The sequence below is a fragment of the Schistocerca piceifrons genome, chromosome 1 (genome assembly GCF_021461385.2).
Source record: "Schistocerca piceifrons isolate TAMUIC-IGC-003096 chromosome 1, iqSchPice1.1, whole genome shotgun sequence".
Classification (NCBI taxonomy): domain Eukaryota; kingdom Metazoa; phylum Arthropoda; class Insecta; order Orthoptera; family Acrididae; genus Schistocerca; species Schistocerca piceifrons.
Window position 1 is genome coordinate 710213852 of NC_060138.1, and position 27565 is coordinate 710241416.

General features: G+C 44.0%; 1 protein-coding gene across 1 annotated transcript in view; it reads right to left on the minus strand.

Annotated features, from left to right (window-relative positions):
• The window catches only part of LOC124793790 (cyclic nucleotide-gated cation channel subunit A), a 595917-nt gene that overhangs the window by 22017 nt on the left and 546335 nt on the right, over positions 1–27565 (minus strand). The window contains exons 5-6 of the mRNA XM_047258047.1: positions 13348–13751; positions 2745–3144 (exon numbers count right to left, since the gene is read on the minus strand). Coding sequence (XP_047114003.1) covers positions 2745–3144; positions 13348–13751 — 804 coding nt within the window. The remainder of the gene's footprint in view (positions 1–2744; positions 3145–13347; positions 13752–27565) is intronic.

Here is a 27565-nt window from a genome sequence, read left to right on the forward strand (position 1 = left end):
GATGGTCGTATGCGTGTTTGGCGCCGTGCAGGTGAGCGCCACAATCAGGACTGCATACGACCGAGGCACACAGGGCCAACACCCGGCATCATGGTGTGGGGAGCGATCTCCTACACTGGCCGTACACCACTGGTGATCGTCGAGGGGACACTGAATAGTGCACGGTACATCCAAACCGTCATCGAACCCATCGTTCTACCATTCCTAAACCGGCAAGGGAACTTGCTGTTCCAACAGGACAATGCACGTCCGCATGTATCCCGTGCCACCCAACGTGCTCTAGAAGGTGTAAGTCAACTACCCTGGCCAGCAAGATCTCCGGATCTGTCCCCCATTGAGCATGTTTGGGACTGGATGAAGCGTCGTCTCACGCGGTCTGCACGTCCAGCACGAACGCTGGTCCAACTGAGGCGCCAGGTGGAAATGGCATGGCAAGCCGTTCCACAGGACTACATCCAGCATCTCTACGATCGTCTCCATGGGAGAATAGCAGCCTGCTTTGCTGCGAAAGGTGGATATACACTGTACTAGTGCCGACATTGTGCATGCTCTGTTGCCTGTGTCTATGTGCCTGTGGTTCTGTCAGTGTGATCATGTGATGTATCTGACCCCAGGAATGTGTCAATAAAGTTTCCCCTTCCTGGGACAATGAATTCACGGTGTTCTTATTTCAATTTCCAGGAGTGTATATTTACTTGAAACTTCCTGGCAGATTAAAACTGTATGCCGGACCGAGACTTGAACTCGGGCCCTTTGCCTTTCGCGGGCAAGTGCTATACCGACTGAGCTACCCAAGCACGACTCACGCCCCGTCCTCAAAGCTTCACTTCTGCCAGTGCCAGTTTTAATCTGCCAGGAAGTTTCATATCAGCGCACACTCCGCTGCAGAGTGAAAATCTCATTCTGGATATATTTACTTGATCCATTCAGTTATTGAAACTTACCCCAACGCCCTTACAATTAACTCGTTTATTTTATTTATTTTCGTTTGACGTCGTCACTGGAAATGTGAACTAATTTACATGCGTAAATGTTCAACTGCTGCCAGTCATTAGATTACAGTCGTTTTCAACGAAAGGAATTCTAAACAGGAAACAAAATAGCTTCATACATCGAAAATACTGCTGAGCTTAAACTTTTTTAAACATGCACATTAGAAAAGATAAATATTCCCCTCTTGCAACTGAAAGGAGAAACTTTATAATATAAAAAAAATTATTTGATAAAACAAGTATCTCTCTTTTGCATCTTCTTCTGTCCCCCACCCCCTCCCCAACGTGTACAATCGCAAGATATTTCATTAACATTCAGTGCTCCTCATCCCATAGTCAACCAAGATACCTAAAGAAGAGCACCAATATGTTCACAGTTTCTCGTAAAAGCAACCCAATACAAACGTAAATTCCTCAGATTTACGAATAAGGTAAAGAAGCACGAATTCTGTTGCTGCTGGACCATGAAGTTGTTTTTGTATTGTAAGTAGGCTGATGTAAGTAGGCTGTTTAGGTTTTCTTATTGGTAACGCCACCTCTGTATGAAAATCACTGGCTGTGCTGTGTGCAGTCTGTGGCTGCTTTGCATTGTTGTAATACTCGCCATTGTAGTGTTGGGCAGCGGCAGCTGGATGTGAACAGCGCGTAGCGTTGGGCAGTTGGAGGTGAGCCGCCAGCAGTGGTGGATGTGGGGAGAGAGATGGCGGAGATTTGTAATTTGTCATGAACTGCTATATTTATATATGATGATATCAAGGTAAATACATTGTTTGTTCTCTACTAATATCTTTCATTTGCTAACTATCCCTATCAGTAGTTAGTGCCTTCCATAGTTTGAATCTTTTATTTAGCTGGCAGTAGTGGCGCTCGCTGTATTGCAGTAGCTTGAGCAGCGAAGATTTTTGTGAGGTAAGTGATTTGTGAAAGGTATAGTTTAATGTTAGTCAGGGCCATTCTTTAGTAGGGAATTTTGAAAGTCAGATTGCGTTGCGCTAAAAACATTGTGTGTCAGTATAAGCACAGTCTTGTATAAATTGTTCAAAGGGGACGTTTCAGTATGTCAGTCCTTAAAATAGGTGGATGGTTAAAATGGCTCTCAGCACTATGGGACTTAACATCTATGGTCATCAGTCCCCTAGAACTTAGAACTACTTAAACCTAACTAACCTAAGGACAGCACACAACACCTAGTCACCACGAGGCAGTGAAAATCCCTGACCCCGCCGGGAATCGAACCCGGGAACCCGGGCGTAGGAAGCGAGAACGCTACCGCACGACCACGAGCTGCGGACAAAATAGGTGGAAATTTAAGTTCAGGAGTACACTATTTGTTAAGAAGTGTAATGAATTGCACAATTAATTGATTGCAGAAATCTCTCAGAACAATGTTTGTTGGTCAATTACCGCCAATAGTTTCACATTTTCCTGTGTCAGAGGGAGACACCACCATTAGGAGCATGCCTGCAACAGACCTGGCGTTCGCCGTGCTTAGCTGACGCGACGTCACGAACAAGCGCTGGAGTCGGTGTTGACTTAAATGACCAAAGCTACTAGGAAAACTACTGTAGTCTACGCTGACTTACGGTATTCTACGATAGTTTTACAGCTCTGCAGCGTACACTGTGCTGCTGAGTAAAATAAGTCGTTCCGGATACTCGTCGACTCTGGTGTGGTGAAACCTAGCTTTTAGTGACTTAGACTAGAGTTTGCTATAGTAGAGTAGAGAAGAATACAGTAGAGAAGCGGACGTACCGAGACGGTCGACCTTGTCGGCGAGCGACTCGCGCTCGGCCTGGGCGCGGTGGAAGGCCTCCTCGTCGAGCAGGCCGTCCTTGCGCAGAAGCTGGCAGCCGCGCTCGGTGAGGGAGCGGCGCGCGTCCGGGTAGTCGGCGAGCGCCTCCCAGAGGTCACGCTTGGCCAGGCAGAAGAGGTCAGAGTAGCCGAGCGAGCGCACGTTGGCCGTGCGCCGGTTGCCGGTGCGGTTGCCCGCGATGTCGAGCACGCTCACCTCGCCGAAGACGGAGCCGGCGCTGAGCGTGGCCAGCACGGTGTGCCCGTCGTCCGCCACGACGCTCAGCCGGCCGCGCTTCACGATGTACATCTCGCGGCCCACGTCGCCCACGCGGCAGATGTAGTCGCCGGGGCTGAACACCTGCGCAAGCGACCGGTCGCTCAACCCGCTGCCCTGTCAACATCTCGCGGTGCCTCTACACTTGGCAGCCACCTGCCGCTGGTTTTTATGTCGAGCTCGATGGACCATTCGTGTGATCGCGAGGAATATGGCCGTCATAATGCTAGGGAGATACTCTCCGTGTCACTTTTTCACCGATAGGCTTGCAAAGGGCTCCCGAGCTTGTTGCTAGCAAGTATACACTCACCTTTACCGAGCGAGCAAAAAAAGAGTGCGAGCAAGGCACTTAGGGCCAAGTGCGTCGTTTAATGAACAAAGTAAGAGCATATGGACTCTCAGACCAATTGTGTGATTGGACTGAAGAGTTTCTAGATAACATAACGCAGCATGTCAATCTCAATGGAGAGAAGTCTTCCGAAGTAAGAGTGATTTCAGGTGTGCCGCAGGGGAGTGTCGTAGGACCGTTGCTACTCGCATTATATACAGGGTGTTACAAAAAGGTACGGCCAAACTTTCAGGAAACATTCCTCACACACAAATAAAGAAAAGATGTTATGTGGACATGTGTCCGGAAACGCTTAATTTCCATGTTAGAGATCATTTTAGTTTCGTCAGTATGTACTGTACTTCCTCGATTCACCGCCAGTTGGTCCAATTGAAGGAAGGTAATGTTGACTTCGGTGCTTGTGTTGACATCTGTGAACGTTTGGGCAGGCATTGTTGGTGATGTCTTGATTGGGCCCCATGTTCTTCCACCTACGCTCAATGGAGCACGTTATCATGATTTCATACGGGATACTGTCCCTGTGCTGCTAAAACATGTGCCTTTACAAGTACGACACAACATGTGGTTCATGCACGATGGAGCTCCTGCACATTTCAGTCGAAGTGTTCATACGCTTCTTAACAACAGATTCGGTGACCGATGGATTGGTAGAGGCGGACCAATTCCATGGCCTCCACGCTCTCCTGGCCTCACCCCTCTTGACTTTCATTTATGGGGGCATTTGAAAGCTCTTGTCTACGCAACCCCGGTACCAAATGTAGAGACTCTTCGTGCTCGTATTGTGAACGGCTGTGATACAATACGCCATTCTCCAGGGCAGCATCAGCGCATCAGGGATTCCATGCGACGGAGGGTGGATGCATGTATCCTCGCTAACGAAGGACATTTTGAACATTTCCTGTAACAAAGTGTTTGAAGTCACGCTGGTACGTTCTGTAGCTGTGTGTTTCCATTCCATGATTAATTTGATTTGAAGAGAAGTAATAAAATGAGCTCTAACATGGAAAGTAAGCGTTGCTGGACACATGTCCACATAACATATTTTCTTTCTTTGTGTGCGAGGAATGTTTCCTGAAAGTTTAGCCGTACCTTCTTGTAACACCCTGTATAAATGACCTTGTGGATAACATCGGAAGTTCACTGAGGCATTTTGCGGATGGCTGGTTCAAATGGCTCTGAGCACTATGGGACTCAACTGCTGAGGTCATTAGTCCCCTAGAACTTAGAACTAGTTTAACCTAACTAACCTAGGGACATCACAAACATCCATGCCCGAGGCAGGATTCGAACCTGCGACCGTAGCGGTCTTGCGGTTCCAGACTGCAGCGCCTTTAACCGCACGGCCATTTTGCGGATGATGCTGTGGTATATCGAGAAGTTTTAACAATGGAAAATTGTACTGAAATGCAGGAGGATCTGCAGCGAATTGACGCATGGTGCAGGGAATGGCAATTGAATCTCAATGTAGACAAGTGTAATGTGCTGCGAATACACAGAAAGAAAGATCCCTTATCATTTAGCTACAATATAGCAGGTCAGCAACTGGAAGCAGTTGATTCCATAAATTATCTGGGAGTACGCATTAGGAGTGATTTAAAATGGAATGACCATATAAAGTTGATCGTCGGTAAAGCAGATGCCAGACTGAGACTCATTGGAAGAATCCTAAAGAAATGCAATCCGAAAACAAAGGAAGTAGGTTACAGTACGCTTGTTCGCCCACTGCTTGAATACTGCTCAGCAGTGTGGGACCCGTACCGGATAGGGTTGATAGAAGAGATAGAGAAGATCCAACGGAGAGCAGCGCGCTTCGTTACAGGATCATTTAGTAATCGCGAAAGCGTTACGGAGATGATGGATAAACTCCAGTGGAAGACTCTGCAGGAGAGACGCTCAATAGCTCGGTACGGGCTTTTGTTGAAGTTTCGAGAACATACCTTCACCGAGGAGTGAAGCAGTATATTGCCCCCTCCTACGTATATCTCGCGAAGAGACCATGAGGATAAAACCAGAGAGATTAGAGCCCACACAGAGGCATACCGACAATCCTTCTTTCCACGAACAATACGAAACTGGAATGAAAGGGAGTACCGATAGAGGTACTCAGGGTACCCTCCGCGACACGCCGTCAGGTGGCTTGCGGAGTATGGATGTAGATGTAGATGCGTCTGTTCACTGTCCCTAGTGTTGCAGACTGAGATGGAGAACGAAACCAGTGTGTGTGTGTGTGTGTGTGTGTGTGTGTGTGTGTGTGTGTGTGTGTGTGTCGTCAAAGCCAAAAGTCTTGAGGAACTCCCCAGAATGGTGATGAATTCCGGTAACACTGCTAGCATATGAACCGAGTCGTTATATGTAAAGTGCAGCTACTCTCAGAGATCCAGTGTGGGCTTCAATTACCATATGCCAGCAAAACCTGGTAGATATTCCAGTGCACTAATGCGGAACCGATTGACGCTAGAAAAAAATTAGTTCCAATTTAGGCCACCAGGTGCAAATGTGGTACTCTACAGCACCTTATTGACGTCTCTGGAGCCTGTATTGGACAAACTGCGTAAGTGGCAATTAATAATAAAACAAGCATTATGTCTTTCTCACTTGCTTAACCTTTCCTGACCACATCCTGTTCCTAATCCATTACATATGGAAATGTTTCTTTACGTCTTTCTTTCATTCACAGCTCCAGATTTCCACCTGGTGGTCATAATTGGAACTATTTTTTTTTCCAGCGACAATCGATTTCGCATTAATGCAGTAGCATATCTACCAATTTTCGCTGAAATATGATAATAGCAGCCCACAATGGATCTCTGTGAGTAGCTGTGCTTTAATTATAACCACCCAGTACAATGTTATTGATCTACTAGTTTGTTCTCGAACCCAACGTTGATTAAAAGGGAATGTATGTAACAATGCTTATATGACATATTCCGTAAAACAAACGATAAAAATAGCTATAAAATCATTTATTACAAATCGTTAAGGAAAACTCGTAAATTATTGTGAACTATGTATATTATATTCCATAAAGCAAATTCTGGACACGTTTACTGACATGTATTGGAAACGTAAATGTAACAGGTACTTTGGTATGTTGACATGTTTTATTAAGGACAATAAAGTGCACAAATTATTTGCATAGTAAAACTGTGTATTGTCAAGGAACAGACATTGTCGTTATCAAACTGATTCTCGCTGAACTATGCAAAATACGATTTTTAGAGAAAATCTGATTGTCTGGACATTTTTCAGTAATTGTAATACTTTGGCATGTTTAGTAAGACAAAATTGTATTTTTTCTCATATTCTGAGTCGTTAGGAATTTGTAAATGTAAGGATCTATTATGGTTACAACATTAATCAAAATATGGTTAGTAAAAATGGAAGTTCGTAAAAGTAGTATTACGTAAAATGCCTACAAATGATAAAGAAGTTGTAAAGTATTTTAATGTATTCATTCCTGTTACTAATATTTTTTACTGTCAGTTATCGTATAACGTGAGTAGTAGTCACTCGAACTTGAGGAAATGAGTACAGTAAAAATTGAGTACAGGAAACTGTACGTACTAATAATGAATAAAAAACAGTGCACTACTCAGTGGAATCGACATCCTTCCGTGATACGGGGAGGTGGGCCTTCCCCACATCGAATCCGCCTCGCGGATTAACGACGAGGACTGGAGAGCCGACCAGCCTGCGGTTTCCCATATTCATCTAGATAAATGCCGCACTGTAACCCACGTCCTGCCTCAGATAAACGCTACGCAAACTTTTAGAAAACTTTGTCATACCTCAACGAACATTTACCCTCGGCGGAGACGGGTGGGGGTACTCAGATTCCATCCCCATCCTAGGGGGAGTGGGAGTATGAGGGGAGCGGGGGGGGGGGGGGGGGGGCGAAGGAGGAAAACAAGTCACGGTGGAACCTACAGCTCCATTTGGAAAGCCGTGCGGTTCTGGCGCTGCAGTCCGGAACCGCGGGACTGCTACGGTCGCAGGTTCGAATCCTGCCTCGGGCATGGGTGTGTGTGATGTCCTTAGGTTAGTTAGGTTTAAGTAGTTCTAAGTTCTAGGGGACTTATGACCTAAGATGTTGGGTCCCATAGTGCTCAGAGCCATTTGAACCATTTGGAGAGAAAAACCTTGTCCTAAAATTATTATTTGAAACAATCGAATACTCGTTCTAAAGAGCTAAAGATGTAATAAGATTCAAGAACGGCAGCTTTATTTATAAACAAAAAATTGTAGATAATCTTTCTTAGAGTTCATATTATTTTATTTTTTGACTTATACTGTCTTTAACTATTGGCAGTCTCCATGCACTAGCACTGCGACCCAAGAAATGCATTTGTCAGATTCTGTTGAACTAGTTTTATTGATATTATGAGCAAAGGCTAGTCAGCTGTGGAGACGAAAACCAGTCAGGCAAGGAATTCACGCATAACCATTCGCAGGAATCAATCGTCGAACAGATGAAGTCTGGTATCACGCGAAGAAGCCGCGCTCTATACGGCCTTTACTACCACGGTGTACCATCGGTACGTGTAATAAGCTGACGATCGTGCGACCGCTACCAGCAAGAAATACTGATAATAAACAGCTAGCGGCCAGCGTGTCTCAGATCCCTTTTTATTATTAATGTCAAGAGGGCAAGGTGAAATGTCCATGGATTAACGTGGTGATGACGTTGACATCAATGAATTTCGTTACGTTGGTGTCTGCTGTTGCATAGTAACGTAAGTCGAGTGCATGTTCATCTCTGCTGTGCAAAGCATCGTGAAGTGGGTGCCAGAGGCTACTTCCAACTGTGTCACGTACTAGGATTTTTCTCGCGTTCCAACCGCATATCGAGTGTGGGAAGAATGACAGCTTAATCCTTTCACTACCATTTTTATTTAAAAAACATTGATGTATGGTTATTTTAATTAATATCTTAGTCGGAAGAAACAATATGAAACGAATATTTCCCGCCGTTTCGTTTTCTAAGGCGGCTGGGGTGGGGGTTAGGACATACAGGGTTATTCCTAAGTACCTGCAGAGGGTTCAGAAGACGACTGTGCAAAAACTACAAGACATATCGAAAACAGACACACACTAGTAGAGAGAGCATCTCTCCAAGTTTGTAATGAACTACGTGTGCTCAGTGTTTACTTATTTTGTGAAGTGGCAAGCGTGAATTCGTGGGCGCAAGTCATTGACACGATGAGTCAGGGAGAGTTCGGAGGCAGCCCGCTTTGCGAATTTGGTAATTCGACGTGACATTACCGTGATGGCGGTTAACAATGACACTTGAGGACAGTACAACTACAGCAGCAGTCCGTAATTATAAGAATTCTATTGATTGGCGACTCCATGTTGTCTTGTGCACTACGACCAGATAACAGGTATACTTGAAAAAAGAGACAGCATTGGTCGTATATTTTTTACTATTGCAAAATCGATTTTCTGTCACTGAGTGACCATCTTCAGTGCTATATTGTAAGTTATACAATATAGCACTGAAGATGGTCACTCAGTGACAGAAAATCGATTTTGCAATAGTAAAAAATATACGACCAATGCTGTCTCTTTTTTCAAGTATAAGAATTCTGCTAACCATTAGTAGGCTACCTTTTACTAGTCGGACATTGATACGTAGCAGTAACATGCAACAAATTCCAATTGGTTCTCTGTAAACCTATCATGGGGCACATACGTGCCGATGGTAGTCAAAGGGTTAAACGCCTCTCTGCGCGCTGTAATGAGGCAAATTCAGTGTCGCGGTCCCTACGGGAGCGACACGTAGGGGGATGTACTCCGTTCCTAGATTCCTCGCTACTGCTGTTTCTTGAAACTTTGTAAGCAGCCTTTTGGGGGGTAATTGGTGTCTGTCTTCAAGCATATGCCTGTTTAGGATTTTCAGCATCTCCGTGGTGCTCTCTTGCGGACAAAACAAATCTCAGTCCATTCATGCTGCCAAATTTACAACGGAACTATCTGTTGCTTGATAGTACTCAGATTTAATTACGGAACTAATCTGATAACACTGTTGTCTCTAATTATACCTGTTAGCACATCATAGTCTCTTTCTATAGTAAGTAAAGCAGCCATCAGACTGAAGTTTCAAGATTTTTTTGAGCACCACAGACTTTTACTGGGCATAGTCGTGTTGGAGGTGGTACGCCGTTGCTTTCCTCCGACCTGTAAACTGACTTGCCCAGTCGTTTACAGGACGCCCTACAATTTAAGCTGGATTCCGAACCACGGCATTTTTCACTGCCAGAAGTGAAAGAAATCGTAAGTGATAGATAAAAACCCTAGAATCGCCTGTGAATCGAACCCGATACCTTTGGAATTGAAATCTGCCACTTTTCCACTGGACCACCTTTTCCTTTTTTATTCTGTCCTCCTGTCTATCCGTTCCTTTGTCTTTGGTCGTCATCAGTTTCCTTCCGATGTCGCAGAACACGTTTAAAATTTCATCGGTGAAAAATTCTCTCAGTTTTATTATTGTTATTGTTATTATTACAGAGGGTTGGCAGTTCCCTTACCGAACACGCTGAGCTACCGCTCCATCAGCCACCGAGCCCAGTTCTTCCAATACGAGTTAACAATGTTTGCTTTGCGAAATATGAAATACGTAATTTTGAATAGATTAATTAACTTAATACGCAGAATAATTATATTTTTGCAACTTTTGAGTGGTAGTATCATGTTTGCGTTCTGCTCAAATTGATAAATTGGAATGCCCTGCCGTTAATTTCTTTCTTTTTTTACACTTTATCCTCAACGAGTATTTATCCGAATTTCTGAAGGTTGATAAATCCCCCTTTGTAATTCAAAAATTAAGAAAAGGTCACTGACTTCGAACGCAGCCTCCCTTTGCATGAATATGATTCGAGTGAAGGACTTCTGATGATGATTTAAGTGAAGGAAGTCCGAAAACTGCAATCACAGATGAAAAAGTCGAGAAAGTGCATTGTACGGTACAGAACGATTACTGATTAAAGGTGCACCAAACAGCTGACGCCCTAGGCATCAGTTGAAGGAGTGTGGTGCATCTGATATTAAGAATCACCTGAGAGAAGGTTCTGTGCAATATGTGTGATACATTTGTTGAACTGCGACCATAAACAAAAGCGAAAAATAATTTACTATTTTAAAAACAATCCAGCTGATCTTGTGCGCCGATTTGTCACTGTGCATTAGACACTGAGCCACCACTGCTCGTCATAAACGATACAGAGAACCAGTTCTTTGGGCGGAAGCCAGTGTGCTTGCTCGATCTAGATTGAAAACGCCACTGTCGTTATTGATTACTTTGCAATGTGTAAACCAATAACTTGCGAATATTACACAAGTCTTCTAGGTCAAATAGATGAAAAAAATACGTGAGATTGGGTCGATGTTCCGAAAGAGAAAATAATCCATCCTTTTTTCTTAGAAAATGCAACCAATCACGGTTTGACAGCTGGAAATCTGATGGGTTTGAAGCTAGAATCACCCCTATCCATCACACGCTATATTATCTGACTTCCGTATATTGCAGATGTAAGGGAAGTGTTGGCTGTAATATATAATATGAGTCCAATAAAGTCATAGCTGCCATATAGGTTATGGATATTTTGCAGTCTCTCCAGAATCGCACTTGAAAAATAGAAACGTTCACTGGAGAAATGTTTCACAGGGTGCGGTGATGTAAAAGGGACTACGTTGGGAAATAAGGCTCACTTCCAGGTCAAGAATTTTTGTAATTAGTATTGATAAACATTTCGCATTGAAATCAATCACTGAAGCTGCGACCATGAACGTGGCGATGCTGAAGAGGTCGGTACTGAACTGCCCCGAAACAACGTTACATTGTAAGCAAGCGACTTTAACTTTCAGATTATGTGCACCGAAGTTTTCACGTGGGCTTCATACAGTTACTTAAATGAAAATCCATTTTTGACTGGTGACTTACCAAATGTAGGGGAAAGAGTGGCCCAAAATGACATACCGGTACTAGGAAGTTAATTGTCTTATACAGCTCATATACGCCAATTAAAATCATATAAATGCAATTCTACATTAGACTGAGGTTCTTAGAGTAGCTTATGCATAAACAATTCAATATAAAATTATTAATTTCGTTATGAATTCACAATTTCAAAAATGCTGACGTGTCATTTTGGGTTCCCGTGGGGCAAAATGACACATCTTTCCTCTTAGCAGCGTTGTTCCTTATTTTTACTAATAAATTTTTTGTATAAGCAAAAATTATAACTTAAACATATATTATACCTTAATTAAGCTCTATAACTGTAATCCTAACAAATTAACAATGTGAGTTAATAAAGTATATCTAAATTTATGACTAATTATTTTCAGAAACTGTCTTAGAACTCAGTTACAAAAAATAGTATTTCTTGTTGCTAGTTACTGTTTCAATTTCTAACAGACTTTTTATGGACAGACACACTGCATTTCATTTCAGCAGCTGTAAGGTACGTGACGGAGCAGTGCGAAAACCATGTAGTTGTATGTCATTTTTGCCCTGTTCAATAAGCGTAATCTTTGATCATAACTTGGAAAACTAACAAACACATAGTAAATCTATCACAGCAATAATCAACACCGCACAATTTTAAAGTTGCTTACGTGGACTTAAGAAAATCCTTTCCCGCGTTTCACGCCACTAAACGGAGGCAGCAAAGGTTGATGGCTTGTGGGCAAAGTGTAGTCACCACGAGCAATCAAGGCTGTGATTCTGTCAGCCGACAAATTAAAAAAAAAAAAATATCACTATGCCGTTTTGGGCCACTTTCCTCTAATGCTTATATCTAAGCCTTCCATGCTTGTAGTGCTGTGCTCGTACCAACAAGTGAGGAAATTGACTTTTTAGCCTTTTTTTCATAGCAACGTGCTTAGTGCTCACTGTCGCCTTGTGGAACCTCTTTGTGAAGCGAGTTCTAAACATAAGGTACCGTATACAATCTTCATTCTACATCTACATTTATACTCCGCAAGCCACCCAATTGTGTGTGGCGGAGGGCACTTTATGTGCCACTGTCATCACCTTCCTTTCCTCTTCCAGTTGCGTATGGCGGGAAGAACGACTGCCGGAAAGCCTCCGTGTGCGGCCGAATCTCTCTAATTTTACATTCGTGATCTCTTCGGGAGGTATAAGTAGGCGGAAGCAATATATTCGATACCTCATCCAGAAACGCACCCTCTCGATACCTGGACAGCAAGCTACACCGCGATGCAGAGCGCCTCTCTTGCAGAGTCTGCCACTTGAGTTTGTTAAACATCTCCGTAACGCTATCAAGCTTACCAAATAACCCTGTGAGGAACGCGCCGCTCTTCTTTGGATCTTCTCTATCTCCTCTGTGTCTAGGGTTTTAAATTTTTGTGATGTGTCTGGACTCTGGCCTAAACTTTTAGGCTGGAGGTTTTAGTGTATTGCAAAGTGGCTGGCTCCTCCCTTTTTTCCTTGCGGTCAGCCAGCCACTTCCATCTGCTATATTGTTTTAGCTCCCTCTACCACTTTCTTCCTGTGTTGTCCATGTCTTACTGCTAGCGGCATGCTTCGTCCCACGCTTCCGTGTGGATAGGCACATATTTTCTCCAAGCTTGTTACCTGTGTTTTACGTTCTCTTTTATCTTACTGTTCTGAGTCTTTTCTTGACACCCGTCTCAATCTGTTACTGAGCAGGCACTGAAGACTTTGCCATCGTGCACCCATACAACCCTCTCCCATCCATCCATCATCGGAAACCCTCCACTATGTATGGTGCACCAGTTTCAGAATGTCTCTGTGCCCTCCCAAGTTTCCAGATCTTAGCCCAACTGAACATCTATGCGACTGTCTCGATCACTGATCCACTGAGTTAATCCTCCGCAAGCTGCGAAGTGTTTCGTGACCCACAAAATTCCCAGACTTGAACACCTGTGCCGCTGGTGCGGGCAGCGCGACGTACCTGGAGGCGAAGCTTGAGCACCAGCTCCTCAAGCAGGCCCGGCTCGCAGTCGCGGAAGATGCGCACCTGGCGCAGCGTGTCCAGGTGCACGTGGATGGCGATCTCGGCCTTGAGCTTGTCGGGCAGCGCGGCGAGCACGCGCTCCTCGTCGAGCGCCTGCTTGTTGGCCCACGTGTAGGCGAACCAGCGGATGACGCGCGCCTCCAGCTCGCGTGACACGCGCCGGAACGCCATGTACTGCTTGACGCCGTCCATGCGCGTCTGGAAGTCGACGCGCGCCAGGTTCATGTTGCTGATCATGGAGCCGATGTTGCCGACGATGGTGGCGAAGATGAGGACGCCGGCCAGGAAGTCGGCCACGACGAACAGGTACTCGGCGTCGTTCTCGGGCTGCGGCGTCTCCCCTGGTGGGACAGAGGCACCACCCAGCTGAACGCCAGCGCCTTGTTTGGGAACAGAACCGGGGGGCACACAGAAACAACCAGCTTAGCACCAATCATGCGGGAGAGTGCTGCAGAGCGTGCGCAGGTGGTGGGTGGCGAAGAAGGCTAGTGCGGAGCAACTGTGTATGCCAGCCCTACATTCAGTTCCTTTTTCTTTAGATCTCACTGATCACTGACAACTGCTGCTGTCGGAATATATGTTACTCAATCCCATAATCTCAAAGCAGTCTTGATTAACATGTCTCATTGCTCAGAAATTACACCGATGGAAATTTAAAATGTTACACCAGATACATCTTGACCGGGCGCTACCAGTTGGTTACTCAAGTACTCCCCGCCCTTTGGGGTATGTTGATTAAAATTTCATCCTCAAGCGAACATATTTGCAGTGATCTCAGTGCCCAAAAAAACATTCCTATAGATGAAGAATGGCGTAGTGCTGCTACGTGTGTCTAACGTTGGTGGAACTCTTCAGGTTCAGGCTGCAATACAGCCTGTCCAGAGGACGTGCTAGTGCATCTTACCTCCATGTTTCAGATTTGGAGAAAGTTTGAATCTTCATCATTAGAAATATAGGAGATTTTGCTATAGATCGTGCAGACAATTGGCTGTAGTAGAATGAGCACTAAACGAGTGATGACGAAATTGGCTCAGGACAACACTGTGTCAAGAAGAGTAGACGCAGGTACTTCCATAAGGAATACACCACGAGTAGTCCGTGGGATTGTTTGACTGTCTCTGACGAATAGATGGACGACAGTATCTGAAATCCGGGCACAGGTTACAGGCAGTGTCGCCACCAACTGTGAGGAACAGAGTGCTGGGAGCTGGGTGGACATCTCATGTGTCGGCTACCACTGACACAATATACGTACAACAGAGACTTGCATGGTGTAGAACTAGAGTGAACTGCGGCAATGAATGGAATTCCTCAGTATTCAGAGATAAGTCCTGCTTTTGTTTATGAGGTTATATAGATGGCAACGTGTCTGTAGACGACCTGGAGAAAGGTCGCAGAAAACAGCCATTCTTGAGACCCATGTCTCTCCAACTTCATGAATCACGGTGTGGGGAGCTACTGGATACGACGACAGGACTGATTTGGTAATTCTTGAATGCAGACTGGATGTTCGACAGTATGTGGCAAGAATAGTAAATTCTGTTGCCATACTCTTTGTCATGGGGATACCAAATGACATACTTCAGCAGGATAATGCAAGAGCGCACACTGCATGTCGCAGCACAAACCCTTTAAGGGATGTATGGATCACTGACTGGCCTCCTTGCTCCCTCGAATTGTCAGTCATAAACCATGTCCTCGATGTGATGGGAAGACATATACTTTTATACTGATTTACAGCCAACAGTCTTCATTCACACACACATGGTGTATCTCAGAAATGGTAAGAAACTCCTTGAGATTCTGAGGGCGTTTGCTTCGATGCTAGAACGAATACAAGAATGTATTCGTGCCTTTGGGGGTCACATTTCATAGTGATGTTGAAGAGGGACATAAGTACCTAATGAAATGAGAGTTCAGTTATTCAATACTCCATTATGTGAAGAACTTATCCGTAAGGTCTGTTACACGGTGAAGAATCACTCCAGTATTTATCGCTTTCCGATTCTGTAAGTGTATGGGCAGGTATATAGATAGTAGTGAGGAAACACTATTACTAGGTCTGTTAGGAAAGTAATGAGACTGGAAACTGTATGTATGAACCCAGATGCTCTTGGCTTCTTCTTCTGTCTTTGATTCAATACTAGTAAAAACTCGCTGCAATTGGGACACGAGTGTTAAAAGCGACGGAAATGAAGCTGTGTTTGTCAAGTATGTGTACGAGCACGGATCGCGAAAGTATGAGGGATGTTATGCCATCAAATTTTGCGTGAAGCTTGGCAAAATCGCTGCTGTGACTTACGGAAAATTGCAATAGGATTATGAGAACATTCCTTATCCAAGGCTCAAGTATTCAGTTGGCACAAGTCCTTTTTATCTGGTTGGTAAGGAGTGGAAGACATAGCTCGCGTGACAATCTGGGTAGACTGAAATGCCTTGTGAGGTCAGACCGTCGATCGACAGAATGATTAGTATTGAGCTACATTTGCAAGTGTTTATCGTCCATCAAATTTTAACACAGGATATTGAGATGTTAAAAGAGAGCGCAAAGTAAGGTTCAAAAGAACCTCGTGACAGCAGAACAACTGGAAGGATGTTTGATATTCAGCACCGCCTTCAGAGTTATCCAAAATTCTTCAGTCTCGTTTTCACAGACGACGCATTATGGATTTACGAGTATGAACTGGAGACGAAACGCCAAACTCGGATGTGGTCCACTACAAACTCTACTCGGACTAAGAAGGCGAGAATGAGCAAAGTCAAACTCAGATCGATGCTTTCTTTTTAATTTCAGGGGATCGCCAACAAAGAATTTCTGCCTCCAGGATAAACTGTCTATCTAAGGTTGTATTGGTAAGTTCTTGAAAGACTGATAAAAAGGGTGACACATGCTATCAAAACTGGGAACGACGTCTGTGTCGTTGTGTATCTGCAGAAGAGAATTAATTTGGACGGGACTATAAGGAGATGTAAAAGGTAAAACTCATGTTTACGAGTAAAAAGGAAGATGAGTAGGAAAACCAGGCTTGTCACATCGTAAAATTGCATGTGACATGAAATGGAACAGGTACCTAAGGCTGTTTGCAGGGAAAGCGAATGGTCGACTTTGGTTTATTGGAAGAATTCTAGGATAGTATAGTTCATTTGTAAAGGAGACCGCTTAGAGAACACATGTGGAATCCGTCCTTGGGTACTGCTCATGTGTTTGAGATACCTAGCAGGTCATGTTCTCGGGTTAAAGGAAGATATCGAAGCACTTCAAAGGCGTAATGCTAGATTCGTTACCGGGCTGCCCGATCAACATGCGAGCGATACGGGAATGCTCCGTGAACTGAAATGTGAATCCCTGGTAGGAAGAAAACTATCTTTTCGCGAAACACTACTGAGAAAGTTTACAGAATCGGAATTTGCGACAGACTGCAGAACGATCCTTCTGCCACAAACATACATGTCGCGTAAAGACCACGAAGACAGGGTAAGAAGAATCAGTGCTGGTTCGGAAGCTTCCAGGCAGTCGCTCCATTTGCAAGTGGAACAGGAAAGGGATCAACTAACAATAGTACAAGGTACCCTCCGCTATGCACCGTATGGTCCCTTGCGGTGTATGTACTTAGATGTAGATATCGGTTCCATTACATTCCCAACACACCTCGTAGATTGATAATGGAGGACAAAGTGAGTCTGTTGCAGTCTCAAAAGACCAAAGGAAGCATGGTTAGTATGGTTATCAGCATCCACCAATAAGTGTCAGCCATTTGGTAGAGTTCTTGCTTTAAGACGAAACTGAAGCAACAGTGAATTCTAATAGTTCAATGAACAAGAACGATAACATTTTCGCTATCTGTTTAGTTGCAATTTGTATTTATTGTGGCTTCCTACTGAAGAAAACTGATATAAATACTTGAAAATAAAAGGAAAATTTAATCCTAATGTTCCACCGATAATGAGGTCCTTAGAAAAACCATAAGCTCGAATTAGACAAGGACGGAACTAAACGTTGGGCTTGTTATTTTCGAAAAACTATATCGGCATTTGCCAACCCATGTAGGGAAACGACAAGAAATGTCCGTCTTGATGACCGGACGTCGATTTTAAACACGTTCTTATTTAATGTGAGTCAGGGGCTATACTGCACAATCTCGCTCTATTGTTATTAGAACTTGCGCCTTCGCCTCGCAGCATAATGGCAGCCGTGTCTCGCCGGACCTTTTGACATGCAACATGCGCTGTACGACCCAATGGCGTACTGATTAGCAATTCTGCTGCTCATCGACCTTTATTCGCTCCTTCTGAGCTCCGATGCGGAAACAAAAAGTTAAATTCTTCATTATAAATAGGCATACAGAATTAATGAGAAGTATTCTCAGGCCTGAAACATTTTATAAGAGATAGATAGAAATTATTCTGTGAGAATATGCGACATTTTCATAGAATTCATCACGTAAAATGCAAGTTGACTGAGTTTGATGGTGCCTCTGTTTACTGAGACATACATGGTAAAAGATTATGGAACAACAAAGGTGTTGGCGGTGTCTGCGCGTTTAGGCGATACGAACTGACTCTCCTTGGAGATGTAATCGCAATATATACCTGTAACTGGCTACATATTAACTTTTTATTTTCATGCTTTGTCGCTCCGTGATCTCGAAGTGTATTTAGGAGCGAAGTGTAATATCGCTTTTGATAAAGAAGGCTACAAATTGACACCGGCTCTATTTGAGTAACAGACTCAGCGCTTGCCTGGAATGAATAAGAGAAAACGCAAATACCCTAAATTAGGATGTATGGGTCGGAATTTGAAAGTGCCTACTTCCACATAGCAATATTACATTTTAATACTGCTCCTTCTTGATTACTGTACATACAGATTCTCAAGAGCAATAGATAGAAGTGCTCGAAAGAAAAACAGATGGAAGAACCTGTACGCTGTGAACAGTGACATATTTTCAGTCAAGGGACATATTCAAGAGACGGAAAAAAATGTTACTGATTACGATGTGATATAACACGACAGCTAAAATTAGAACGGTTACCGTTATATTTGCTGTGAATGTGAATTATTGCAGCTCAGCGACGTAACTTGCAACATTTGTTGATTACGTTTTACGTGATCAGATTCTGTCTCAAAAATACTTTCAGTAAACTTGTGTTGTTTGGTGTATATCTGTTAATGAACCGCCGCGGAAATGTGGAACCCACGTAAGATAAGTATGTAAATATTTGAAACATTAGTGATTCCAAGCTGCCGTTTAGTAGCATGTTTTATTAAACACAGTATAACTTCCAGAATACACACACTGATGTCCAAAATTAAAGCAACAAACCGGTTTCCCCTTCCTGTGTCTAATTCACGATGTAATCATACAAACTGTCTACAGATGTCCGTACAATCCTGTTCTGCACTGAAGATGGCATTCCGGTCAACGGACAACCATGCCAACGATGACGTCAGGTCACCTATGAAGGGAGGTAGTGTTTGCGGGGTAGCCACACATCCACAATCGCTGTCAACACAGTCACAGACAGTGCAGTATGGCACAGAGAAGATGCCTACTAGACACTCTGGAATGGAGGGCCGTAGGAAGAGAGGGAGCAGGACAATCGCAAACTCATCTGCCCCGACGGCTTAATGTGAATAGTTCTGTTGTTTCTCAGGTGTGGCGACGGTTTATAGAAGCCGAAACTATTCCCGAAGACGAGGGCAGGGCCGACCACATGTGACTTCGAAAGAGAGGACCGTTATTTGACTGTAAGGGCACGACATTAGCGCCTTAGTACTGCATGGCAACTGGCACGTGAGATCGCAGCATCCATTCGACCTGTCGTACCGAGGCAAACGACGTGCAGAAGGCTTCGCCAGAGTGGCCTTTATTGTCAGAGACATGCTGTATGTCTGATGCGTCTTCACAGAAGGGAATGTCCAGAGTGGACGGTCCAATATTGGGCCAAGGTCGTTTTCACGGGTGAGTACCGATTTACTCTTGAGAGTGAATCTTGATGGATTCGCATCTGGAGGGAACGTGGAACACGATTTTGGGACCCAAACATTGTGTAAAGAAACCAAGATCTAGGAGGATCTCTAATGGTGTGTGCATGGATTACGTTTGCTATTGGAAGCCTTCTTTATGAAATTGTGCGAGTGAATAGGCAAGGTGTAACTGCTGTCAAGCATCGTGTGTGTAAAGAAACCGAGATCTAGGAGGATCTCTAATGGTGTGTGTGCATGGATTACGTTTGCTATTGGAACCCTTCTTTATGAAATTGTGCGAGTGAATAGGAAAGGTGTAACTGCTGTCAGGCATCGTGATGAGATCTTGGGACCTCATCTGCGGTTGTTGCGAAATGCTGTGGGCCCAGACGTCGTGTTAGTGGACGAAAATCCTCGAGCTCATGGAGCACGGGTGATTGATGTTTTCTTGGAAACGGAAGATATTGCACTAATGGCAGCGCCTGCTCGCTGTCCCGATTTCAGTCCCATAGTGCATGTCTGTGACGCACCAGGGAGACGGCTTGCATCATGTCAACATCCATTAACCACTCCTCGAGACTGCGAACAGCTCTGCAGGAAGAATGGGCGTTACTGCCTCAACACGAGACTGATGACATCATTCACAGCATGTCCCGTCGCTGTCAGGCGGTGGTCACAGCCCATACTGAGCACAATAACCAGTTGTCGGAAAGTACGTACAAATCGGTTAAATTGGAAAAAACAAAGAATATTTTTGTTTATCATTATGCTTGTTGCATGTGTTTGCGTTCTGTATTCTTTACATTGTTTATACTTTATTATCACCTGTTTACACTGTTTTGTGGCAAAATAAATGCAACTTTGCAAAATTTCTTTTTGTTGCTTTAATTTTGGACACCAGTGTAATTGACAGGCTGTATGGAGATATCGGATTTACGAAGGTTAATGGTATAAGATATTTGTTTCTTTAGAATTAAATTTTATTTACATTCATATGTCTACAGTGGTAAGGGTTTGCTTGTGCAGCCAGGATATTAGCTTTCATTCTAGTGCAGACAGTAGCATGTACAACTGGAACATTCCAGGATAAAATTATATTTGATTCATAGAGTGCAAATACCATGCCAAAACTTCAGTTTAATTACTTCTTTACTGATAATATGGTGCAGTGACGTCACGAGTGCTACGTTTAAAACTGTGCGTGCACATGCAATACCGTTTGCTATATGTTTCAGTTTTGGCATATATCTTTCTACAGCTAAACCAGCAGAACAAAGTAACGTTACATTAAAATATCAATATCACATGCTTTTTACAAAATGCGCTTGAAGATTTTTGAATTTTTTTATAAAATGAAACACATTTTAAAACTGTGAAACAGCAAGGTTCAGGTTGTGCAGCGCATGCTACCAATTGCTCTAATGGGGTGTTACAGATTTGTTTCATGCTTGTCTGATGAATTTCAAAACTCATAAGAAACAAATAAACAAAGCAGAAAAATATAAATGACGGTTAGAGTACTTACTGTGGCCTCCGCAATTCTGCCGAATGAAACTACAAAGATTGGATTAATAATGACAACACTTTATTCAATGTTAGCAGAAAATTGATCAATTCGGTAGTAGTAGCACATTGTATGATTCTGGTACATTTTCCCAGATTAGCTGGTTTCTGTTGGATATTGACAAAAGGAAAACCTTTTATTTGTGGAAACTCTTCTTTTTGTAGCCTCTCTAAGAGACAGTTGTAGAGAAATGCCGGAAGACTTGCAGAGGAACGTTGCAGGCACTGGCGACTGACCCTCGATAAGGGCCGGCCGGTGTGGCCGAGCGGTTCTAGGCGCTCAGTCCGGAACCGCGCGACTGCTACGGTCGCAGGTTCGAATTCTGCCTCGGGCATGGATGTGTGTGATGTCCTTAGGTTAGTTTGGTTTAAGTAGTTCTAAGTTCTAGGGGACTGATGACCTAAGATGTTAAGTCCCATAGTGCCCAGAGCCATTTGAACCATTTGAACTCGATAAGGTGCACATATTTCGTGGGGGAGACTCGTTGTTGTTATATTACACGATTGGCTGTGTCCGTCACTGGCAACTGTAACAACCGTAAAATACCGACGAGTATGGGACCGGAACGGTTTCAGATGAAGCGATCACATAAAAATGTTGGTAGGAGAGGAAGATACCAAAATAAGGTTTATAGAAAAGATAGAAAAGCTCCAAAAATGCAAAAAGAGCCACACGTTTTGTCGCGAGTTCGTTTCGTAATTGGCGGAGAGAGAGATTGAGATTCTTAGCCAACTCCAATGACAGACGCTAAAAGAAAGACATTATTCATCACGGAGAGGTCTGCTGTGCAAATTTCGCTGAAGCACATAGGAAGAAATGTTCAGCAAAGTATTACTTCCTCCTGCATATACATCTCATAAAATGACTACAGAAATTTGGACTCATATGGAGGCTTTGGCCCGTGTTACACCGTAAAAGAGCCTAGTCAAATATCTTTTATAAGAGACGTTCAATAAATCTTTGACAGTGTACAGAGATACTTTTATTGCAACTTTTATAAAAGTTAGTTTTATAAAATATTTGTCAAAGATCTCTTCTACTGTACTACGGGCCTTATGGACAGTCGTTCTTCCCGCGTACCGTTCCTGAATGGTACAGGATCTAGGCGAATTACCCTCCACCACTCATCAAATGTGCCTTTCAGAGCAATTTTGGGAAATTTTGCGTCCAAATTATCTCTCGAACAAAAAGATGTATGGCGCATATTCCTCCATTCGTGCGGTATCAGTACAACATAATGAACATGAACTTATGTTGATGATAATGATATCAATAACTTTTGAGTATAACGTGAAAGGCATGTGTGTAACAGTGATTATTGCAGAATCAAATCTGTGAAAATCCTCTGTATTTTCCTTGAAGTTTAAGAGATTTGGAACTAGCCCACTAATAATGTGTCTCAAAACCTGTAATTCGCAATGGAATCTAATCTCATATTTCTGAAGACTTTTGCAGTCAACGTTTAGTCATTTAGGTAAGTAGAGACAGAGGACGAATGTCGTCTTCTTAGTAGTGTCGGAATGAATATTACGTGGTCTTCGTGAGCTGCAATCGGGCAGGTCTGCCGTCTGTGTGCGTGACTAGGACAAGAAGATGCAAGCTCGGCAGCCATTGGCACGAAGTCGGCCCCTGCCACTGAGAAAGAGGTCAGACCAGCCCCTGAACGTAAAGTGACTAAAAAGCCAGCAAACGCGCTAAGGCCTATCAATCTTTTGCTGTTGTATATCAGAAAGTTGCCGCTAAAGTTTGATCAAATATAAAATTTAACTTCTTTATGCAATTACGTCCACTTCTATACTCCGCAAGCAACAGTACGACACGTGGCGAAGGATGTGCAACAGTATCATCCCCCCGCCCCCTCCCCCCCTTTTTTTTCCTAATCCAGTCGCAGACGGCAACCGGAAAGAAAGACTGCCTCTATCTGCTGTATGAGGTGATTATTTCAAGTTAGTGGTTCAGTTATTTCAGCCTCCTTTTACGCGTGTCTGAACGGGACATAATCTTCAGGGAGTGGGGGAGAGAGGTGGTTGTAGATATTACGAAGTGTCATATCGAAAATGTTATTTATTGCACAAAAGGCGAGTTTGTCGGGAAGGAAGCTTATTACTCGCAGTTTATGATAGTGTCACTAATACGTAAGGTTCAAATATTTACCTGAGAATTCGTATTTAACTACAACGTTAGTCTAAAATTAGTGTTGATCATCCAGGACATTACGACCTCACTTATATCGAAGCACTGAGCGCACACAGCACTTGGTGCGGTACGAAGGGATACGGAGACACAATCCGATCGACTACGTAAGGAAAGACTGGGGAACATAGACTGCGATTGGCCGGCAGCTGGCAACGAATCTCACAGGAGTGGTGAGGCTCATCGGTTGTTCATGTGTTGCCCACATAAGTATCTAATAAAAGCGGTGGAATGAGGCTGAAAGGGTCGTTAAACGATATGTCGTTTTTAACGTCCCAGAGATGGACGAATCGATGCAGGGAACCCGTCAGCACTGAATGGGAAGAACTCTGGGAACGGTTTCAGCATTCAACTAACAACTTTCATGCCATGTTCAAGAACATGTACTTTGGAGGCTTGCCTGCTGGCTAAAACGGAGTAGGCATTAGTCCTTATCAGGTGACATCGAAGTGCAATACTGAGAAAGTCTCTAATGCTGCACAGTGTTCGCTGGACCATGTTGCAAATGGGACGCCACAGAAGGTAGCTCGTGTACGATTTTATTTATCAAACGTATTCAGTTTGGATTGCAGCGGACTCTGTGAAATAGTACTGGAGTATGGGAGAACAGAAACGGCCACCTGGTCTGATACACAAACAATTTAGATGGTCCTTTCAGAATAGGTCGTCGTTCAAGACGAATCACAATAGACATAATTATCAGAAGAAGCGAAAAATGCCGCTTATGGCTGTGGCAGGCTTTCTGGGACGTTTAATTGGTACTTCTTGGGACCTGACTTACTGAGCAACGGCTGTGTAGAAGCTGTGCTGTACTTCGGTATTATTGTGGACTGCGCGATCTTGAGCATTTCTGGCATATGATGGTTTTGAATAACCGTGTGGCGTCGTCCTAATGGTGCCGTATTTCGGAAAGCCGACATTTCTCTTGCGTCTTCAGGAGGTTCTGATGACTGCCTTCATTTAGGCACAGGCTTAAATACTCCCTTACCGCTTGATGTCAGTCACGGACCCGCAATGACAGGACGGAGCTCCCCTGGCGAGGTTACGGACATAGTGCGCTGTCGGGAAACGAGACGTAATTTGCATTACCGAAGTACATAGATAACACCAGCAAAAGGATTTTTTGATTGTGAATGTATGTTGAAAGTTACACCATGTGGAATGAAACCGTGCACCGACTGGAATACAGGCAGCTGTAGGCGCTCGATCAATTAGTTGAAGAAATGATTCAACCAGTATTCGAATTTCTGTCCAAAGAAGATTTGGTTAAAACATGCACCGATGCTAATACGCAAAATGACAAGGAGAGCTTCAGCGTGTACATTTGGAAACTGGTACCGAAACATCTTCAATGTCGGCCAAAACAGTTGAAATAGCATATAGCTGCCAGTATATTCACAGAGTGGTCGTGGTCTAGCGGTAGCGTTCTCGCTTCCCGAGCACGGGGTTCCGGGTTCGATTCCCGGCGGGGTCCGGTATCTTTCCTGCCTCGAGATGACTGGATATTGTTGTGTCGTCTTCATCATCATCATTCAATCCCATTACGGTCGAACGAAGGCAATGGCAAACCACCTCCACTAGGACCTTGCCTAGTAAGGCGGCGCGAGTCTCCCGCGTCGCTCACCTACGCTCTGTAAAGTAGCACGGGACTCATCATCATCATATTCACAGAAGGTCTGTTCTGATGACCACGAAAGCGTTGGGAATCGTCATAGCCATGAACAGAAAAAAATTTCTCGGAGGTATCAGAGGAAACGTGTGGCCGCCGCGGAGCTCTGTAAAGTAGTACGGGACTCATCATCATCATATTCACAGAAAGTCTGTTCTAATGACCACGAAAGCGTTAGGAATTGTCATAGCCATGAACAGAAAAAAATTTCTTGGAGATATCAGAGGAAGCGTGTGGCCGCCGCGGAGCTCTATAAAATACTACGGGACTCATCATCAACATATTCACAGAAAGTCTGTTCTAATGACCACGAAAGCGTTAGGAATCGTCATAGCCATGAACAGAAAAAAACTTCTCGGAGGTATCAGAGGAAACGTGTGGCCGCCGCGGAGCTCTGTAAAGTAGTACGGGACTCATCATCATCATATTCACAGAAGGTCTGTTCTAATGACCACGAAAGCGTTAGGAATCGTCACAGCCATGAACAGAAAAAAACTTCTCAGAGGTATCAGAGGAAACGTGTGGCCGCCGCGGAGCTCTGTAAAGTAGTACGGGACTCATCATCATCATATTCATAGAAGGTCTGTTCTAATGACCACGAAAGCGTTAGGAATCGTCATAGCCATGAACAGAAAAAAACTTCTCGGGGGTATCAGAGGAAACGTGTGGCCGCCGCGGAGCTCAGTAAAGTAGTACGGGACTCATCATCATCATATTCACAGAAAGTCTGTTCTAATGACCACGAAAGCGTTAGGAATCGTCATAGCCATGAACAGAAAAAAACTTCTCGGAGGTATCAGAGGAAACGTGTGGCCGCCGCGGAGCTCTGTAAAGTAGTACGGGACTCATCATCATCATATTCATAGAAGGTCTGTTCTAATGACCACGAAAGCGTTAGGAATCGTCATAGCCATGAACAGAAAAAAACATCTCGGAGGTATCAGAGGAAACGTGTGGCCGCCGCGGAGCTCTGTAAAGTAGTACGGGACTCATCATCATCATATTCACAGAAAGTCTGTTCTAATGACCACGAAAGCGTTAGGAATCGTCACAGCCATGAACAGAAAAAAACTTCTCGGAGGTATCAGAGGAAACGTGTGGCCGCCGCGGAGCTCTGTAAAGTAGTACGGGACTCATCATCATCATATTCACAGAAAGTCTTTCTAATGACCACGAAAGCGTTAGGAATCGTCATGGCCATGAACAGAAAAAAACTTCTCGGAGGTATCTGAGGAAACGTGTGGCCGCCGCGGAGCTCTGTAAAGTAGTATGGGACTCATCATCATCATATTCACAGAAAGTCTGTTCTAATGACCACGAAAGCGTTAGGAATCGTCATAGCCATGAACAGAAAAAAACTTCTCGGAGGTATCTGAGGAAACGTGTGGCCGCCGCGGAGCTCTGTAAAGTAGTATGGGACTCATCATCATCATATTCATAGAAGGTCTGTTCTAATGACCACGAAAGCGTTAGGAATCGTCATAGCCATGAACAGAAAAAAACATCTCGGAGGTATCAGAGGAAACGTGTGGCCGCCGCGGAGCTCAGTAAAGTAGTACGGGACTCATCATCATCATATTCACAGAAAGTCTGTTCTAATGACCACGAAAGCGTTAGGAATCGTCATAGCCATGAACAGAAAAAAACTTCTCGGAGGAATCAGAGGAAACGTGTGGCCGCCGCGGAGCTCTGTAAAGTAGTACGGGACTCATCATCATCATATTCACAGAAAGTCTGTTCTAATGACCACGAAAGCATTAGGAATCGTCATAGCCATGAACAGAAAAAAACTTCTCAGAGGTATCAGAGGAAACGTGTGGCCGCCGCGGAGCTCTGTAAAGTAATACGGGACTCATCATCATCATATTCACAGAAAGTCTGTTCTAATGACCACGAAAGCGTTAGGAATCGTCATAGCCATGAACAGAAAAAAACTTCTCGGGGGTATTAGAGGAAACGTGTGGCCACCGCGGAGCTCAGTAAAGTAGTACGGGACTCATCATCATCATATTCACAGAAAGTCTGTTCTAATGACCACGAAAGCGTTAGGAATCGTCATAGCCATGAACAGAAAAAAACTTCTCGGAGGTATCAGAGGAAACGTGTGGCCGCCGCGGAGCTCTGTAAAGTAGTACGGGACTCATCATCATCATATTCACAGAAAGTCTTTCTAATGACCACGAAAGCGTTAGGAATCGTCATGGCCATGAACAGAAAAAAACTTCTCGGAGGTATCTGATGAAACGTGTGGCCGCCGCGGAGCTCTGTAAAGTAGTATGGGACTCATCATCATCATATTCACAGAAAGTCTGTTCTAATGACCACGAAAGCGTTAGGAATCGTCATAGCCATGAACAGAAAAAAACTTCTCGGGGGTATTAGAGGAAACGTGTGGCCGCCGCGGAGCTCAGTAAAGTAGTACGGGACTCATCATCATCATATTCACAGAAAGTCTGTTCTAATGACCACGAAAGCGTTAGGAATCGTCATAGCCATGAACAGAAAAAAACTTCTCGGAGGAATCAGAGGAAACGTGTGGCCGCCGCGGAGCTCTGTAAAGTAGTACGGGACTCATCATCATCATATTCACAGAAAGTCTGTTCTAATGACCACGAAAGCATTAGGAATCGTCATAGCCATGAACAGAAAAAAACTTCTCAGAGGTATCAGAGGAAACGTGTGGCCGCCGCGGAGCTCTGTAAAGTAGTACGGGACTCATCATCATCATATTCACAGAAAGTCTGTTCTAATGACCACGAAA